At 40.5% G+C, this 20,694-nt stretch overlaps 1 protein-coding gene across 3 annotated transcripts in view; it reads right to left on the bottom strand.

Annotated features, from left to right (window-relative positions):
* CDKL5 (cyclin dependent kinase like 5) overlaps positions 1–19,744 on the bottom strand; it is a 64,110-nt gene extending 44,366 nt beyond the window's left edge. For 2 of the 3 annotated variants that reach the window (XM_083501846.1, XM_083501848.1), the window contains exons 1-3: positions 19,470–19,744; positions 5,681–5,897; positions 3,220–3,254 (exon numbers count right to left, since the gene is read on the bottom strand). In XM_083501846.1, the coding sequence (XP_083357972.1) occupies positions 3,220–3,254; positions 5,681–5,744 (99 nt within the window). In that variant the 5' untranslated portion in view covers positions 5,745–5,897; positions 19,470–19,744. The remainder of the gene's footprint in view (positions 1–3,219; positions 3,255–5,680; positions 5,898–19,469) is intronic. The other variant, XM_083501847.1, reaches the window with a different exon arrangement.
* Between the last annotated feature and the right edge of the window lie 950 nt (positions 19,745–20,694).

Genomic DNA, 20,694 nt, shown 5'->3' with positions numbered 1-20,694 from the left:
TTCTTCTGGAGGAGAAGGGAGCTCATGAGTTCAAGCCTTCACTACAGCTCATTCTAGCTTGCACACTTAGCACTATATACAAGCCAGCTCCAAATGTCCTTGAGCATCTCAAGAAGCACTTCAATGCAAAGTCTTTCCCAGAGTCAAAATGCAGGTTTTATCAAGCGGCTTGGGAGAAAAGGATTATGTCTTCTATAAAACAGAAGGCCAAGAACACAATAATCCCTGTCTAGCAAAGTGACCAGATAACATCCTTGAGATATTTTTCAGTTTCTTCATCATATTAAATAAAACATTCTCAATTGGACTCAATAAAAAGTAAAATTGTCACATACACACTTCTCTTCCCCTACTAAAAAAACCAACCCACACCAAACACACTCAGTGAATGTTTTTATCTTCTTCCAACCACCTTACAATTTATTCACTACCAATCACACAAAATCTCACAGGGATAAAATTTAAAAGGGCAGTGCCAACACCCAGTTCCCTCACACTCAAACGAGGCAATGGAAGTGCTGAATTGGTGCCTGGAATCAGAAGGAGGCTGGATGAAGGCCAATAAACTGCAGCTCATTCATGATAAAATGGGCTGGTGGTTTCTTTATTCTGACAGATGGTGTTCAACCTGTTCTGAATGGGGTTGCACTCTCTGTAAAGGATTGCATTTGTAGTTTGGGAGACCGATGCTGGACTCAATACTGCCAAGAGAGGCCACATGTCTCTGTGGCAAGGAGCACCTTCAATCATTTTAGACACTGAACAAGTTATGGTCTCACATTAGGCAGAGAGCCTGGTCTCAGTTATCCAAGCTTTGGCAATACCGAGGATTGACTACTATAATGTACTGAGCATAGGGCTGCCTCTGAAGATTGCATGTAAACTTCCATTAGCTCAAAATCCAGGCATCCTGCTGTTGACTGAGGCTAGTTAGTCAAAACATTTCTCCAGGATTTTAAGCCCAACATACCGTATTTTTTGCACCATAACACTCACTTTTTTCCTCCTAAAAAGTAAGGGGAAATGTCTGTGCGTGTTATGGAGGGAATGCCTACGGGTGGCATGCCTACAGATTTTCCTCTAAAAACTACATGCGTGTTATGGTCGAGTGTGTGTTATAGAGCGAAAAATACGGTACTCATATTTGACTTCAAGATATTGTAGAGCTCAAATAGGTGCAGAACAGGGCACCCAAAAGGCTCCTTGGGCCAAAAAAGTCCCCTGTAATGAAAGGTTCTAAACTTTCTAGTTTAGAAAAAAGGGGAGCACAATTGAGGTGAGGGAATAACACAACAAAGGTGTAAAAAGATTATGCACAGTGTGCAGAAATAATTTTTCTTCGTGTCTACTGTTCTGTTTTACATTTAATTATAACACTTGGTTGAGTGGCTTTCTATTTAGTTTTAAATTATTTCTAAATCTTCATCTTTTGCCATTTCTATTACACAATAATTTCAATATAAACACCTCAAAAAGTTTTGATGGGCTGTCACCGCACAGTGAAGTCAGCAAAATCATTTAAGTTAAAAATAAATAATTAAACTTACAAATGAATGCACTACATTTCTGAACAATTATCCTATTTTCTATGACAGATTAATTTATATCTTTGTCTTCTTACAGTCTTTAGTGGCTATCTGGTCATATTTTCATCTGTCATGTACTTCAATACTGTTTTATCCCTAGCTTTCATATTGTTAGTGATTTGCTTTTCAAATCTTTCTTGGCCTATTTTACTTGAAACTTAACATTTTATCTTTCCAGTATTTGTACTGTTTTATATTACCTTCATTCAGAAGCAGAAAATGGGTACGGTTCTTTCATATGAAAGAACAAAGTGCTAGAGTAAACACTAGTGCTGATTAGATGCAGATATGTGCTAATCACAGTATTTCATATTGTTCTCAGAACTTCAGATTAAAGCTTCATTCACGTATACTGAACTACATTTACTGAAAGCAGCACCTCCGGTATTACATGCAACACCAGTTGTGTTTGTGGAAACATTTTCGCACACCTTAATGCTGCAATCCTAGGCACACTTGCTTAGAAAATATTACATTGGGATTTAAAACCAGTTTAAATCCAAAATAAGCTGAGGATCTGGATATAAATGTTGAGAATCAGTGCTCTTCAATACATTCACTGCATGTGATTATTTTATGTTCTCAGTAACTTCACAGCAGCTAGCTTTTGGACTAGATCTTTTCATCTTGTTTAACATAAGATATGTAGTGGCTTTTGAGCCTGACTGGTTTGAGCAGTTTTTTAAATCAGAGACGTTATTTTTCATGGAACTGCAGGCAACTCAGCAGTCTTCTGCTGAGTAACTTAAATGCTAAGCAGGTGGAAGACATGAAAAATTTGTCTGTGCAAATCAAACTACAAACAGTGAGATTGTGATTGAACATCAAAAGGCTTATGTTTCTATCCCCCCCCCCAATATTATGAGGTTAGATATACATGGCTATTTCACCCATACTTTTGAAAGAAGGCAACCAAAAAAGTGAACACAAGGTTCAGAATTATACACATAGCTTGTGCACAATTAAAAGAAAATGCTCCTTTAAGGACTAGTGATGACTTGCATAACAAAGTGGAACTTCTTACTTTAAAAAAACCAACAATGGTTCCTTATCATGAATCAGAAACTTTATAAAACACAGCTTTCTTTTTTAAAAACATGGTTCCTCCTTTTCCCTAATGTTCTCTGAAACTTAGCTACCACAAGGAGCTTACTGTAAAATCCTCTGGAGGACATAGGATTTGGTCCAACACAAATCAAAACAACAGGTGGGATTCAATCAATGAGTCCCCTTAGCAATGAGTCCTCTGTGCAAGGGCTTGGACAGCATGTGGGGAAAGAGTGGAAGAGTGTTTTGCCCAGCAAGTCCCTGAAGGAAGGGATACCTTCACACAAATATAAACAAGTCTTAAAGGAACTCCCTTCTGCCTTTACCTCACAGCAAAACCCTTCCCTCTACTGAGACAAGCCCTAGTTTATGATTTGTGCTTGCTCTGCAAACCAGAATCAAATATTAGTTTGGTTCAGACAAAACAGTAGACAATGGGTTGCCTCAAACTAGGAAGAGAGGGAAGAAGGGAGGGAAGAAGGGATGCCAAATCAGCTCTGCATATGGTAGCAATTTACTCTAAATTTCATCTATACAATTTCATCATGGGAACTTGAATTACACAGCTTAAAAGTATTTTTCTTACCTTGTGCCTGCACTTAAGAACAACTCCATAGGCTCCTAGACCACCATTTTAAAAAAGAGGGGGGAAAGAGGTTAGCCACCAGAAGGCAGGAATATATATACAAGCATACACAAATAAAATATACCCACACACCCCTCCTCATTATTTAGACCAAATGCTGTAACATTTAGTAATATGAGGTGACTCTGAATATACTGAAAATTGGCTAGTAAGTTTTCAAATTCTTTGATTCTTTTACATAGTTTGAAACCATGGATGCTTGTATCTTTCAATAGAAAGCAGAACTCTATAAAGGAATAAACACATGCACACAAATGTACTTTTAAATGTCTGCAGCATAAAAATACAGAGGTGATAGAAATGCTGTTATATCATCAGCTTTATTTTTAAGGAGTAATGAGCAAACGTTGGACCAGCAACGCTTACACAGGGAAGCTTAGGCTGTCCAACAATAATATATACTTTCCTTTACATTTAAAAGTGTCTAAAAGCATTTCAGAAATTAGTACCAAAGTGCTACGTTATTAAGTAGATGAGTCTGCATCCAGAAATCAATCTGCCAGACACAGTAGAACATATCCCTTTCTACTGTCCATTGTACAACTAGCAACTCAAACGCGTGCTGTCCCCTTTCTTGGGTAGTCTAACATCACGGCACAATGAAAATATCAGATTCTATCTGTCTGACATTAACCCGGAAGTAACTGCAAGGGTGGCTGAGTTTTTATTAATAGTATCTCTCAGAGTGGTGAATGGCACTAGTTAGCAGGAAGAAACTCCAATGAAAATCCTCGTTATTACATATTTTTACATGGCTGTTTATTGGTATATATTTTAAAATTTTACATATGGATGCTTTATGATGGCCTATATTTGTAATGCCTAAAAAAGGTTTGGCGAAGCAAGCATCTAGAAATTTGAATTAGTTTATTCACTACTGACATGTGCTTTGCACACACTGTTACACAAAAAAGAAATGCATGTTAATGCTAGGGATCAAAACTGGAGCCAGGAAAATAATGCACTTGGCAACAACATTCTCTTTGCAAAAGGAAAAGGAACAGCCTTGTCTCTTGAGGGTTTCTGGACATTAGGCAAGCACTGCATACTTTGCAAGCTTGATAGAGCAGACGGGTTCTTCCTGAGCTTGCATGAAAATGTATAAAACAGTGAGAGAGCTTGTTTTGAGTGATTATGATTAAGGAGAGGCCCCATCCTTTTCTAGGCTTCAGAGAAGCAGGGGAATTCCCTCCCTGCTTCATACACCAAGATTTAGAGCTGGGAAATAAAGAAACACTATTAGCTATTAGAATATATATACTATGGTATGTAGGTAGGGTGTGTGTGTGTGTGTGTGTGTGTGTGTGTGTGTGTACACACTACTTTTTATTTCTAAAATATATACCAAAGCTCTTTATACAGCCATAAAAATCACAATAAAGATATAACACACACAATCAATTTTTCTATTTAAAAAAATAATCAATCGCAGTAAATGAGGGACATCCAGAAGTAGCAGTAGTGGTCAAGACTAAATAGAAATAGTTTTAATTGTAGGCCAGCATCAGTGCCTGTCTAATCTCAGTGGGGAGATCATTCCACATGATAGCTACCACCTCCATGAAAACCCCTCCACATCATTCCTGGATGTATGGTATGGTGATATGGACAAAAGGACCTCCTTGCAGAGATCCCAAGGACCAAGATGAGACTACCTGGTCCCAAGCTGTTTAGGGCCTTATCACACTAATGTTGTAACAGAACATTGTCTGTCAGAAGAGAATATGCTAGCAATTGATACCGTTAGAGAGAGGGAAAAAATTGAAGACTGTATGATAGTTAATGCTTCCCATAGTGGACAGTTATTCTCCTTCTCCCCAGAAAAAAGATTTTGTAGGTTGCTTGTAGTGTTTTTTAAAATTTATTTTGGCAGATACCTAGGAATCTGCATAGTCTGTGCACCAGTAGCTTCCTCATACCATCATTAGCTCTCTCTAAAAAAAGCATTAACTTGTCCCTAACTATTAAGAATACGTTGAAAGAACAAAGAGGTGATTCGGAAGTCAAAAGAGTGCATGATGTTAGATATTGTGTTATTAGTTAAAGTTTAGAGGTGTTATTGGGGTATTTTTTTTGTTTGTATATCCTAATTGTTTTTTTTTATCTTTAATGTTTTGTGTAAAGTGATTTGCAATAAAAAAATTTTTTTAAAAAAAGCTTGTCCCTAACTATAACCATATTTGGAGGTCCAAAAGAGATTCCTGTAGACACCATCTTATTTTTATTCTACCTCTAGTTATGTCTGTGCACCATCATGCACTTAGTCCCAAAATGAACTGAAAAAGGATGCAACAACAACAACAAAATTATTATTTATATGTCACCCATCTGACTGGGTTGCCCCAAGCACTCTAGGTGGCTCGCAACAAAATACTAAAAACACAATAAAACATGTGCTTACCTTCACCAACAACCCCAAGGATCTCAAATTTATTCATCACATTACCAATATTAGGAATCTTCATGAAGACAAATTCCTCATGGGACAACAGTCACACAACATGGCATAGAGAAAAGCTGAAGGCTTTGCAGACTGAAGAGAAGGTTTTTGATGGTACAGTCTATCAATATAGATTTCTTCTTTCTTACAGTCATGTATTTAATTTTGTGGGAGATTCCTGTGCAGAAATAAAATAAGTGGCATCAGCTAACACTGTTTCACAAAACAATCAATGGCAGATTCACTATATCGGCAATTATTTGCACTCCAGAAGTTATGACTCAAACCCCATCAAAAGAGACACACACTTTTTACAGAAAAATAATTCAAGAAGCTTCAGCCCAGTTTTACACTGTGGTTAAAACAGAAGCACAGCATGCTGTCCTTTGATCATTCAAGTTGTTAAGAGCTGGAGAGTTCCTGCAGAAGTGCACAAAGGCCTGGGTGTACAGATGTTGTCATGATGCTTATGCCTCAAGTGCATCATTAGCCATCCTGTACAGGCAGTAACTATTTCACATGGGGGTTCCATTCCTGGCTACCCATACCACCCACACCCCATTCTGCCCTCTTCTGGGTCCAAAAGGACCCACACGTCGGAAATTATGCATTAGTTGGATGCGCCTAAAATTCCACCTGTATTTGAAGGCAGACTGTAATGATGCTTTGGAAAAGAGGACATCTGAAGTTGCATGGTATATGCAAGGCATGCTACTCCTAGGAGGTGGCTAGGAGTATCCCAAAATGTTTTAATATTAATTCATAGTTTTAAAGAAACCATGAAAAAGTTTGATACTGTATTTTTAAAGTTTGAGAATACATAAAGATAAGTGTCATTATTAAGTTAAATTAAGTTTAAAAACTATAAGATGTAGCATCATTCCAATAAAACATTTTACACAACTGGACCAATACCATGGTTTTAATTTTAAAAGTAAAACAATAAAATCATACAATATGAGCTCTTTAAGTGTAGAATGGGGAGGGGGGCACTTTGTAACAGAATCAAAGCTAAAGTAAAGCTTTACACAAAGGAAGAAATCAACCAAATTGACTGAGGAACAAATTATCTTTACATATCTGCCGTGGAAACAGAGAAGCTCATGTGAAACAAGACTTGAGGGTAGGAATGAATCTAAATAATTAAATAAGCATATGCATATAGATCAATGAACCAATCTGTTGGGCTTTGCAACCCTAAAAACAAAGCTGCATTACTATTTTTAGTGCACTCAAATACAGGTAATGGGTAACTTACGCACATTTATTTACAATTTATTTACAACCCTATCAGATACAACCAAAATCAGCAGTTACCAACATAATGCAGTAGGTGGTTTATAATTTTTTTGGTAACTTATATGGAGTGAGATACAATGAACAAACGTTTCATTTTTTAAATGAAATGCTGCAATATCAATAAGGTATAGCATCTTACACTGGCCTGGAAGGATTGCTTAATATTACTTAAAAGTAAAATAGCACTTTACTAATGCTTCAAGGTAAATTACCGGTACTTCACATGTTTTTAAGCTCAATTATTGTGCTGAAACCACTCGGGTTTCCTATTTTTTAAAAAATAAAAACCTAGCTGATCTGGGATTTTTTTTTTAAAACAACCCTCCCTGCTTAATAAATTTAACAAAAGCACCCTGTCACAATGCTGGAAAAACGGTTGCAGCTTGGGTATTTTATTCATATGTGGTGGTCATTATAAAGTTTATTGGGAAACTGAATTGATCATGGCTCAAATGAGTGATATAGACCACAGGATTTCTCTTCGTTCCGTCTACTCTACAGACATTGTGGATCTCATTCAGAAGGACCTTGTAACTTACCTTACGATGGAAGAAGACCTTACAACTGTTTGATACTGCAGAACTCTAAATGCTGATTTGTTTTAAATGTGGTTTAAGCAGGTATAGGACTTGATATTAATGGAAAAACTGACTTACAAAGCTGAAGACCAAAGGAATGACACATGATGAGACAAATTTTATAAACATGGTTCAGCTTTATTTACTAAGCAACTACAAAAGAACATAGCTATGGACTACCAGCAACTTATGGGGAAATATGGAAATATACTTTTATTTGAAGGAGAATTATCTGTGTGTATTTGAATGGGACTGGGGCTTGGGAGGTGGTTAGGAAGGAGTTTTTCTTTTTGATTATGTTTACGTATTATGAAAATGACAAAGCAGCTTTTAAAAAGAAAGTGACAAACAAGCATTAAAAAGATACCAGAACAGCTGTGTTTTTAACATGTTCTTCTTAAGGTCTAAGATTATTCCCACTTTTCAGAAAAGGGGTGGGGCTTCTTTTTTTTTTTTTTTTTTTTGCTTTTTTGTTGTTTTTGGAAGGTGAAAATTATAACCTGCAAAGTTGTGCTTATCCTAATACAGTAAAACTAGAACTGGTTATATTTGGCAGTCAGTATATATGCAACAATGTTGCTGACTATTGCTTCTTCCCCTGAGAGTTGTCCTGTAGGGTGTTCAGGGATTAGTTCTGTCTCCAATCCTTTTATTATAATCAACAGCAAGTTCAATTAACAAAGGTAGATAAAAACATACTAACAGAGCAATCCTAGCTGGGGCGGGGGAAGATCAGAGCAGCAGACAACTGTTGCATATGAAGCCTTGCTGGTTCCTACTATCAGAGTGGAATGGAAGTGGAGCAGCTACCAATTCTAAAACAATTTCCTATTTAACTGTACTTTTTTTTTAATGTCTACATGAAATTGCTGTAGGTTGTTGAGTTTATAGAATGCAGTTTCTTCAATATGCTGATGAAACTGAACTAGAGATTGTGAAAAAGACTGATCATCCCAGGCTAATCAAGATAAAAGACTTTTTTTGAAGGAGACTTTAAAATTGCACTGAATTTTATGGCAGATGGAGATCTGTTTGACAAAATTCTGTATCCAAAAAGATGAAGCAAATCTTGTACAGACATTGGTGTTCCCTTGATCTGGACTGGGAATGGGCCACAGTGTTACTTACTCCCTCCTGTCAGCCAACTCTCTTCATGCCTCCTGCTCCTAGTCATAGTTCACAATTACAACTCTATCCATATTAGTCAAGGTTATTTCTAACCTGCATAGGCCCCTACCCAAGCACTTGATCAACTCTAGCTATAGCTTGTTTCATGTAATTTCTACTAAGCCATCTTATGGTTCAAACCAGAAGGGAATACACATTATGAAGTTACTTAAAATGCAAATGTTTAGTACATTAACAAGACAGATAATTCATTTTCTTTATCCCTCCTCCAGAATGCTCAATCCAGAGAGGGTACATTTATTTTTAGTAATGCAACACAGCTGAACACAAACTGGCATGCATTAGAGAATGTGAATATATTCAACGTTGTTGAATGTATACTCTCCAACTCTGCCTCCAGAATATTTCTTTTACAAGCAAATTATAAACTGGTTTTACGGGACTGTCAACACAAATTATCATACTCCTTATATGAATGAATATTAACCAATTGAGAGGAGAGCATCTTACACCCCTGCACCAACCAAAATTATAACATTCTATGTACCCAACAAATGAGGCAGAAAAACAGAAGGCTCTTACAGGCTAACAAAACATCAAGAAACTGGAGAACGGGTTTTAGTTTGGCACAGCCCTAGTCTAATCATAAACTTTACTAGACTTCATTTGCAATTTGCTACTGGCATCAAGCAATATCTGCAAGCAAAGGCCTGGAATCACATGGCAGCAACATTTTACCATCTGCACCATCTCACAAGGTGTCCCTGGCAGTGTTAGAATCTCAGATATATAAGCCAGGTGCCAAATGGCTCCTTAAACCAAGGTTACAGTTGCCAAAACGGAATGTTTAGTTGCCATTTTTGGGCAAGACAAGTTCTAAAGTCTTATTTTTCAAATGATGGATTGAGTGTGGTTGATTCTCAGTTAAACATCTGGCTAGTTCAGATGACAACTTTGAGCTTTGAGAACTTAAAAAGAAAAGTCGCTTGATCCAGGGGCAGTCCACATATATACTGGCCTATTCCAACCTCTATTTCTTACTGGTGACTGCTCCTGCTCAGAATGCACTAGAGAAGCATTTTGGTACTGGAAATTCATTCTGATTGTGCAGATAAAATATAACTGATAGAATTCTACAGAATGGGATATTAGTGTGTGAAAACAGTTCAGATCCAATGATCACCAGGCATGCACCTCCAGATGGTGAAGATATCAGTCACCATCCAGGCATAGTCACTTGGTTGCAAGTGATCGAAAGCCAGGTGCAAAATGTGCCTGGCACCTGGCTAATTTCAAACACTGGTCCCTGGCAAAACATACACTTCATATATGTCTCCATCTCAGTCCCTAGTATCTCTGGTCAAGCTACCTCAGGTGGATTCACTAGAAAAGTCATCTGTTTAGGTTCTGAGGCAATCAAGTCAAGGGACACAATATTCAATTAGATAACCCATCAGCCTGACACTATACAAAGCTGGTTTGTAAGAAACATTCTTAGGAGCCACTGATTGTATTGTACGCTCATGCAAGAACAATAAATACAATTCAACGAGTTTAACAAAAGTTCTTTGTACACCAACTCTTGGTGGTTACGGTATACAACAGCAAACAAAGGCAGCTTTAAATATAAAGGCACTGTTTTTAAAGACAAAAATGCATGACTTAACAAGAAATTGAAATTGCTATTATCTATATTATTGGGAAAGATTGAGGGCACAAGGATAAGGGGATGACAGAGGATGAGATGGTTGGACAGTGTTCTTCAAGCTACTAACATAAGTTTGACCAAACTGCGGGAGGCACTGGAAGACAAAAGTGCCTGGCATGCTCTGGTCCATGGGGTCACGAAGAGTCGGACACGACTAAACAACAATATTATTACAGTGGTACCTCGGCTTAAGAACTTAATTCGTTCTGGAGGTCTGTTCTTAACCTGAAACTGTTCTTAACCTGAAGACCACTTTAGCTAATGGGACCTCCTGCTGCCGCTGCGCCGCCGCTGCACAATTTCGGTTCTCATCTTGAAGCAAAGTTCTTAACCCAAGGTAATATTTCTGGGTTAATCTGTAACCCAAAGCGTATGTAACCCGAAGCGTATGTAACCCAAGGTACCACTGTATAATGAAACAAACAAAAAGCACACAAACCAGTCAAAGCAACCTGCACAAGATGAACAAAATTGCTTGCAGGCTCTTGGTCTTATCGATTTATGTGAAACAGTTTTAGCAAATAGCCCAAATAAAGCTTAAAACTAAGGGTAATATCAGATATAAAGATTTTCTCTAAGCAGGTAACATCCACTACTATAGGAGTTCAGTCTATGAAGGTGTCTAGTGGACAGTCTAGTCCTGAGCTATAAATTAAATTTCAGGTATTGAAAACAAGTTATGGCCTACAACATTCACTCAACCATTCACCTTCTTAGTCTAACATCTAGCAGGAGAGTTGACCATATGGATTCAGGAGGCAACAAGGGGGAAAGTGCCATCTATCTTGAATAAAACAATGGTAATGCCACACTAGAAGACATTATTGTTTGCTAGTTGCAAATATGCACTTCTTGAGGAAGCTGCTCAAGGGAGTGGTTGCCATGCAACTCCAGACACTCTTGGATGGACCTGATCACCTGTATTTCAACTTTGCCTAGCTTTGGCAGAGAAACTGCCTCAGTTGTCACAATGATTGACCTGTAATAGGAGACGGACAAGGGGAGTGTGACCTGGATCTCTTAAAGCAGCAGTAGAGAACTGAATCTGACCAGCAAGCTACAAAGTTATCTTATCCCACCCCTTACTCAGGTCTTGCAGAACCTTTTTGCCTACGCAGGTCTTACAGAACAGTTTACAAAGCATTATCTTATGAAGTCCCTTGGAAAGGACTTTTTAAGCATCACAGATCAGCACCTCTCTCTTTGGCTAAACCAGGTATTTTACCTGCCCAGCAGCTGACATAGAGCAGGTGGGAACAGCTCAGCCAAAATGGCCTAGCAGGCCAAATAAGGAGGTTTGGCAGGCCTAGTTAGACCTGCAGATCATAGGTTCCCTATTTCTCTCTTAGAAGTTTTCTAAGGATGCTCTCCTTCTAGATAGGCTCTATTAAGAATGGGGGAGCCACAGTTTCTGCTGCCCCATGCCTTAATAGCATCAATTCCAAAAGGTGTTGCTTGGGAACTTCTGCCATGCTCCATGGCACTGATGCCACAGGATTCCATTTTATTCCCTATGCTTTTCAAAGTTTACCTGAAACCTTTGAGAACAAGGTTATCCTGAATTTTGGGCTTTGGTATCACCATGCAGATGACAGTTCACAATCCCTGGTTTAGACTGGTTCTGCTGCGGTAGTATAAGTGCTGGGAGGGTCTTTTTCGGGGAAGGGGCGATCTGGCCTATGGGTTAGCTACCACTACCTTACTTCCTTTATGCCTACGTTTCTCTGGGTTCCATCCACTGAGTTTTGCAACTTATTGTAAAACTATCTTGGACATTTTTTGATTACAGAGTGGTACACATTGTTTTTGTCTGGTCTTGATTGTCAGTGCTGCTTGAAGGTGATACAAGCACCATCAGTGACACCCTCCTGCCCCCACTTCTTGAGAACTGGACTTCCAACCTCAAGGCTAAGGAGAAGATAGCAGAAAGGCTGGAGAATGTTTAGCCTCTACTAGTAGCCAAACCAGAAAATGGTCAGCACCTTCACCATTTCTGAATGGACAAATGCCCACAGTGGGAATGAGACTGCAGAGTATCCATCCATTTAGCCCCCACTTTCCTGTTTTAAACTTGCAGCTATCAAGGCAGGGTATGTGAGGCTTGGTTACCAAGGCAAACCAAAGCTGTGGAACCATGTTCCCATCCTCTAGCAGTATTTTAAACTTATTCATTTATTTCCTTGAATAAATGCATATCCCACCTTTTAGAAAAATCCTTAAGGCGGCAAGTAATATAAAGACAAACATTAATATATATAAAGTATTCTAATAAGGCACAGTAAGTCAGTGCAATAAACATAGGTAAAATACTAGATATATAGAGGAAATAACAAACCCACCGACCATGACTAAGATAACAGCAAGCCCAACAGTATACCCATCTAAACCCAGGCTCCACCAAACACACTTTGTATGTTTGGTGGAGCCTGCTTGGGGTGAGAAAAAAGGAGGGGAAGGTGGTGCATCTGCTCCCCCCTCCATCTATCTGAGAGGATGAAGAGCATTTGGCAGCTTGACTTTGACAGAACAGAACTACACCGAATTTGCCTACAAGGAAGGAAAAAGAGAAATCTCTGAAGGACAGGCAATTCCCTTTCAATAATCTGAGGATAGAGGATTTCCGGTAGCTTGCCTATTGTATAGCAGCTCTAACCCAATTGATGGGAAGAGGGTACAATTCCCACTTAAAAACTGAGGTATACCATGTAGTATCATAGGAGAAACCTGTAACTGTATGTATGTGTGTAGATAGATAAAACTTTATTTTGCAGCAATACAGATGTTTTATAACTGAGCTTAAATGGTTTTATTAGATGGTTGTTATAAACCACTGGCAACCTCAAGCTTCTTGTAAAATGCCAAGATTATAATATATCATCTATATTATATGGGGGTTATAATCTATAACCATGGAGATATTAATAGCAGAGTATGCATAGGGTTGCTGTACAACAATCCCTTGCAGCCTAAACCAGACCTGCAACATGGGGATTGTTAGCAACTAACAGCATTACAGCATTGATAGGTTTCTTATTAGAAACTAGTATTTATTCATATGTATGTGAAATCAATTGACAAAAAATTGTAATAGTGAAAACCCTATCTGTAACTTTAGTGCACATAAAAAACATTTTTGCATCCTTTCATCCCATGCGAAGCCACCTGCAACCTCTAAAACCCTCTCTAAATGGTAAGAGGTCTATGCTGAACAGATGTGGGAATGGGAGGGCTACTGGATCCAAGCCCAATTATCCCCTCCTTTGCAGCTCACCACTTCCCTTCCCAATTGCTCAGGAGTCCCTTGATCCTCTATTAAGACTTTTAAGCGACACACATAGCTGCAGTGGGAAAGAGGAGATGCAAAACTTTCATTCCATTGACTTCCTTAAGTTATTTTAGGAACCAAGGCAGTATAGAGGTACCAATAAGAACATAAAAATGAGAATAGTAGATAAAGTAGCCAAAGAACATATCCTAAATAAAAACAAAAAACATAGCAGAACAGGTCAGAGGTCACATGGTGTTTAAAAATAGCAGTGATGGCATCATGCACACATGTGCCTAGGGAAATAGTGTCTTAATTTGATCACTACCACAAAGACAGCCGTATGTCTAACTACCAACATCCTACATCTCTGCCTATCCCCCCTTGCTTGTGTGGAGGGGATAACAACAGTGAAAGCCCTGCCAAGATTGCTACAACTGTGACAGGGTATCAAGGATAAATTGTCTATAAATTGGCCTTCAAACGTTATAGAACAGGGAGGTCCAACATGCAGTCCAAGGGCCACATGCAATCCTCAAGACCTTTCTGGGCAGCCCTCAGCAACATTTGACACCTTTCTCACAGACCTCCTTCCCAAAGCTGAGTCAGTGAGGCACTGGGCTTTAGGAATGCATGGGGGCGCTGACAGGGTCCTAGAGTCCTCCGGCCTCCTTCCCAAAGCCTAGTTAGCGCTTTCTCAGATTTGGAAAGGAGATGGGAAGGCTCTAGGACCCTGCCAGAGCCTTGCACCTCCTTCCCAAATCCCAGTACCTCACTTATCCAGCTTTGGGAAGGCTGCATGAGGGCTGCGGGGGGGGGGGTCAAATTTTGGCCTCGCTCCACCCCCCAAGTGCAACAAGGGAGTGTGCAGTCTGTGGGTTCCATGTCAAAGTATTCTTGCGGCCCACTTGGTATGAAAAGTTGGGCTGCCCTGTATATTCATCCATGTATACTTTGGCTATGGATTACTATCAAGGAGCATCTTGTATAGGTTTTGAAGGTCAGTTTATAGACATTTTATTCCCATCTTTGAATAAGATGCACCACTAGTGTTTCCCTCCTAACTTGACTGTAAAAAAAAAAAAAAAAAAATGAAGAAGGGGGAGAATTTAGGTTGGTTGCCTTCTCATTCCGCCTACCTACCCAGCTGGCTGGTCTTTGTCCATGCATTAACAGAAAAAACTAATAGTCACACTGTATTACTGATGGATTTCAGCACCATTTGTTAACTCAGATATGCTAACACAAAGCCATAAGCTCTGCCCTAGGAGTGACAATTTACAAAAGCCAAAGTATCATTCTAGGATGAACTACTTTACTAAACAGCATTTCTTACTACAAACTTCTATCCTAAGAACACTTATTTGGAAGCAAGTCGCATTGAATACAATGGATAAATATTCACAGATCAGGCTGTGCATAAACTTAGAAATTATGTATGTACACTACATATTTGTTTACTAATTTGTGTATTACATCAATCAAGTAACATATTATTCTTTGAATCAGTAGTCACATGAGACAACAAGCACAGCTCCCTATAAAATAGTTTTTTAAAGAAACTGTTTACTGAAAGACCGAGCAAGAGATTCTGATAAATCATTGTTCTTAACCTGAATAAATCTCAATAAATATGATTTCAAAGATACGAATGTTATCAACAAGAAATCTTGTTTATCTTGAACAAGGCAGTGTAAAAAATAGTAGGGCTGCAATCCCATGCATACTAATTTTGAAGTAACTCATTGAAATGGACTTGTTTGAGTGAACATGCATAGGATCAAGCTACACTTCTACACAATGCATAAAAATATAGTCTTAAATGAGGAATTGAATACAAGCCATGGAAAAGTGCAAAGTCATACTTAAATGCATCAGTAATGCAATAGCTTCCACACATGACATACAGTGGTACCTTGAGTTACCAACGCTTTGGGTTACAAACTCCACTAACCCAGAAGCAGCTGCTCCAGGTTGAGAACTTTGCCCCAGTATGAGAATGGAAATTGCATGGTGGCGGCACAGTGGCAGCAGGAGGCCCCATTAGCGAAAGTGCACTTCATGTTAAGAACCGTTTCGGGTTAAGAACGGACCTCCGGGATGAATTACGTTCATAACCCAAAGTACCACTGTACTATAGGTAAAAGGTAAAGGACCCCTGGACAGTTAAGTCCAGTCAAAGGCGACTATGGGGTGTGGTGCTCATCTCACTTCAGACTGAAGGAGCCAGCGTTTGTCCACAGACAGCTTTCAGGGTCATGTGGCCAGCATGACTAAACTGCTTCTGCTGCAACAGAACACCGCGACAGAAGCCAGAGCACACAGAAATGCCGTTTACCTTTCTGCCACAGCAGTACCTATTTATCTACTTGCACTGGTATGCTTTAGAACTGCTATGTTAGCAGAAGCTGGGACAGAGCAACAGAAGCTCACCCCATCGTGCGGATTCGAACAGCTGACCTTCTGATCAGCAAGTCCAAGAGGCTAGGTGGTTTAGACCACAGCACCACCCGTGTCCCACCATGACATACAATACATTAGAAAGATTTGACCATAATACTGTTAGAATGATACAGAAAAGTTAATTATAAAAACTTACAATATTGATGTGGCACATAGAAATAAGAAAGGAAGAGCAATCCAACCCCTGATCATGCCATGTCTGTGGTTGTATTTTTTAAAAAAATATATTTATTCAGGTTTTTTTGTGAGTCAGCCTCTCATCCTCACCAGTCTTTCCCTTCCATCTGTTGAATGAGTGGGTGGGTGGCCTACTGGCAGAGCCGTGGACCCCACCCCCTCAAAAGGCTCTTTTTGAGAGCAAGGGAAAACCAACATGTAATCAATCCCAAACCAAACTCACTGCCACCACACAATGGCATCTGATCTGATCTGGACACAACTGTCCTGCCCCTCTTTCCAGCATGGGCCACTCCATCAGCAACAGGAGCATAGATTGCACCCCAAGACACTACAATGTGGTCAGTATTAACAAGCATAATTAAAAATAAAAGAAATAAAAGAAAATGAAACTAAATAAATAAAAAAGCTTGAAGTAAAAAGCTACTACAGAACTTTATACATTTTTTAAAAGCATTGACTCAATTTTTACTTAATTCCAAAATATAAAATTTAATCAGTGGCCTAGGGTATCTCTGCAACAGGAATCCAATCTAAAATTGACTTACTGTACTAAGGTTCTGCTTGAGGAGGAGCACACGTCAAATCCCAAAGGTTGCATAATTCAAGCCTACTACAAACACTTTCCTAATTAAGACACCTAATCTTAATTACCCCTCTTCACTGAGAGTAAGCAACATACAATGCAGTAGGACTTACTTCTGAGTAGACATAGGATTGGTGGGATCTAAGCCATGAGCCAGAGTCCTTGTTTCAAATCCAACTACTTGACTTAAAGATACTATTTGTCAGCAGTGATATGGAGACAACAATTCTACCTACCTTAAAAGATTGTTGTAAAGATCAATTATGTACTTTGAACATTAAAGCACTATGTATATATTTAAAATATATACATATCAGATATAATTAATGTTATAAGCAACTACAGATATTTAGCATTTAAATTTGCTTTTTCCAAGTGCTAATTTTGAGACTTTATTGAAAGTCTAATAATTATACACTTTGCCACTGAAATTCTGTTCATTTTTATTCAGAAGTAAGTGTCATTAAGTTCAAAGGTTTAGTCCCTACCCCAGGTAGGTATGCAACCTATGCAACCTATGGCTGTTTTGAGCTAACTTAGGAGCTTTGCCTCCACCATTCATCCAAAACAGCATTCTGTGGGAGGGGGCAGCGGGGAGAGGCAGGGAAGACACAGAAACTCACATAACCTTTTCTTCACAAAAGAATGCAATTATTATATGACGAATTGTATTCTTTTTAAAAGTCATTTCATCACATAAGCTAAGGCAAGGAAAAGAGCTCCTAAACTAAGCCCTCACCAAAAAGGAGAAAGCAGAAGAGATATATATGTGTGTGCATTTGTGTAAATGTTGCCCAAATTTCACCTTATACCAATGAGTTTATATAACAATTGTTGATTTCATTCTAAGTGCTTCATATAGGAGCAATCTTTAAAAACTGCCAGCAGCTACAATATATATGTACAAGTAGAAAAAGCAGGCCAGGGGTTTTGAACCTTCCCAACAGAAGGTAGAAGACATGAGCAACTGAAAATTAAACACTTCATTCAATCCTGTTCTTTCAAAACTTCAAATTTAATTTGCAATAGGGCTGTTGAGTAATTAAAGGGCTGTTTTTATTTATTTTTTAGTATGTTGTCTGCTTTTAATGATTAAAACTATAATTTCAGTATTTCAGTCATGGATGTATACATTGAGTATGTTTAACAAATACAATGCTTTATCTTGACCAAATAAATAGAATTACGTTTTTGAAAATTTCAAACACATTGCCCTATATAAGCAATGCACACACATATCCTGCATTATTATAAAGCCCAACCCTTTCACAAGAAATAGCTTCAGACAAATTATTTTTAAAAATTTCTAACGAAGAACACAGATTACTCAATTATACTTTCAATTCTACTGGGTCTGTTAGTTGACCACAATATGATGGACACAGAAGCTGCACTATAAAGCAAAGACAAGCAATGGCACCATAAGGGGAATCCCAGAGCCTATCTTACAGAGGGAAATTTTTAACGGAGCTTCATCAGGATTTTGCCATTACATTCAGCTTCCGCCTAAGGCTGCATGTACCATTCTCTTCACAGCAATCTTTGACACCTTTACTTTTAAAAAATCTATCACAAAAGATGTGCGGGGGGGGGGGGGAGAGAACTGAAGCCAACCTGTGATGTGTAAGAATTAACATTCCCCCACATCTGTGCCTATTCAAATACACATCTCCACAGGGAGCCAAGGGAAAGGTGCACAAAACCTTGTATGTCAAGCACGGCATAGAATGGGGCTTTCAGCCCAAATTGCAATTTTTACTAACAGGACTGGGAAGGAAAAGCCACAGCACAGAACATGAGTCTGCAGCGAAATTGCATACATAACATTGCTCACACCTAACTCATTGGGGGAGAAGAGATGGGGGGGAGAGAGAGGGAAGAAAGCCACATGTATGACATACCAGAAGAATAAAAATAGGCAAGGAGAAGCAGTGAAGGAGGAAAAGCTGCCTGGGCTGGCTCCTCTTGCCTTCATCTCAAAGCACCACGAGAATACCAAGCACATAAAAGCAGCCCGGCGAGATGGATCATGCCGAGGTCTCCAACGCCACCATCACTCCCAGTACAACATATTAATGGATGCGGGGGTCTGGCAAGCCCTTGGTCTTGCTGCTGCTGCTGCTGAAGACAGAGGCGGTGGCGGCTGCACTTGTGGGGTGGCGATGGTGGCAGGGAAAATACCCCTAACAACAACCACCAGAATACCCCCTCCTTAAAAAGAAGCAGCAGCCCTGTGGGGAAATGGATGGTGAGGGGATGGGAAATGCCCAATGGGACTTGCGCTTCGGTTGGGGAAAGGGAACAGCAGGAAAGGAATTTGGAGGTGGTGGGGTTGTGGGGGGGGAGGGAGAGAGAGAAGAGAGAGGCGAGGAAGTAGGCGGCATCTGTGGCAACTACGGCGTGTTCTGGGGGGGCTGAGGGTGGGATTTGAAAAAGGGGGGCAGTTATGGGAAGGGGGAGGAGGCGAGGGAGGCTGAGGGGAAACTGCAATGTGGGCGACAGGTGGGGCAGGTAAACGCCTCCACTCCCGAGTGCCCGCGGCTTACCGGGCCTCGCATCCCCCGCCGCTCCGTCCCTCAGCGCTGCTGCCGCTATCGCCCTCGCCGCCGCCACTGCCTCCCTGGCGCCGCCTTCGTTATTGCCCGCCCGCGTGGAAAAAAGAGAAAAATTCCTCCCCGCACTTGCCTCACGCCTTCCTCTCTCTGCCTCGCAGCTCGCTCGCTTCGTTCTCAGCCAAACCCGCTACCCGCTTGCAAGGCTTGGAGGGAGGTGTTTACCGACACGGGCCTTCCCTCCTCCCCTTGCCTACCGCCCGCGCTCTCGTTTGGTCCACTGACACTCACCCCCGCCAATGGGAAAGGAGCACGGGGCGGAGGAGGCCACGCCCTTAGCCCCATGGGAACCAATGGGGCTAAGCGCCCGCCTCCTCTCCCCCCTCCCCACACACACCGCGCTCGCTTTGCGCCACGATGGGCTGGAGATGGGCGGGAGTCTCCGCGGCCTTCGCCACCGTGACTCCACCCCCACGCCCGCCTTTTTCTCGCTGCTTGGCCCCGCCCACTGCACGCCCAGGCTCGGTTGGCTTTGCAGTTCCCGAGCAACCACAGGGCCCGTGATGGAGACGGAGGAGGCGGCGGCGGCTAATGCTGCTGCTTTTACCTCTGCTGCCGCCGCCGCTGCCTGGCAGCTGGAGCCGGGAGAGGGAGAAATGGAGGAGGAAAGGGGGGCTGGTAGCAGCAGGGGAGTCGTGACTGGGAAGTAGCAGCTGCTGCTGCCAAGGAGAGAGGGAAGGGTGGGGAGAGGGGCAGGGAGGGGGGCTGGGTGCTCGTGAGGGAGGCATAAGCAGCTGGTGCTGTCATGACTAAGCAGCGTATGTGACACAGGCAGAAACAGGTGGGGGCTCAAAACAGGCAGGGGAGAAGAATATATATATATATATATATATATATATATATATATATATATATATATATATATATATATATATATATATATATATATTCATCTTGTTCGTCGCTCTCTACCACGGATTCCCCTCAGGGTGGATGCTCTTTCGTTTTGGGGCTCTTTCGTCCCCCTCCCCACATTTTATGACTACTGTTGCATGTGCCACGGAGGAGGGGAGGGGAGAGGCGCCAAGGATGCAACGTGCAGGAAACTGCTAAGCATGTTTGCAGTGTAGGTCAGTAGTATGCACAGGCTTTCCTCATTAATGCATCCTTTCTTGGTGGATTCTCTCCCCCCCCCCCCGTAGCTCGCAAACAGGGCTGT

Source organism: Podarcis liolepis (genome assembly GCF_965112155.1).
Source record: "Podarcis liolepis genome assembly, chromosome: 4".
Classification (NCBI taxonomy): Eukaryota; Metazoa; Chordata; class Lepidosauria; order Squamata; family Lacertidae; genus Podarcis; species Podarcis liolepis.
This window is presented reverse-complemented; position numbering and strand designations above follow the sequence as displayed.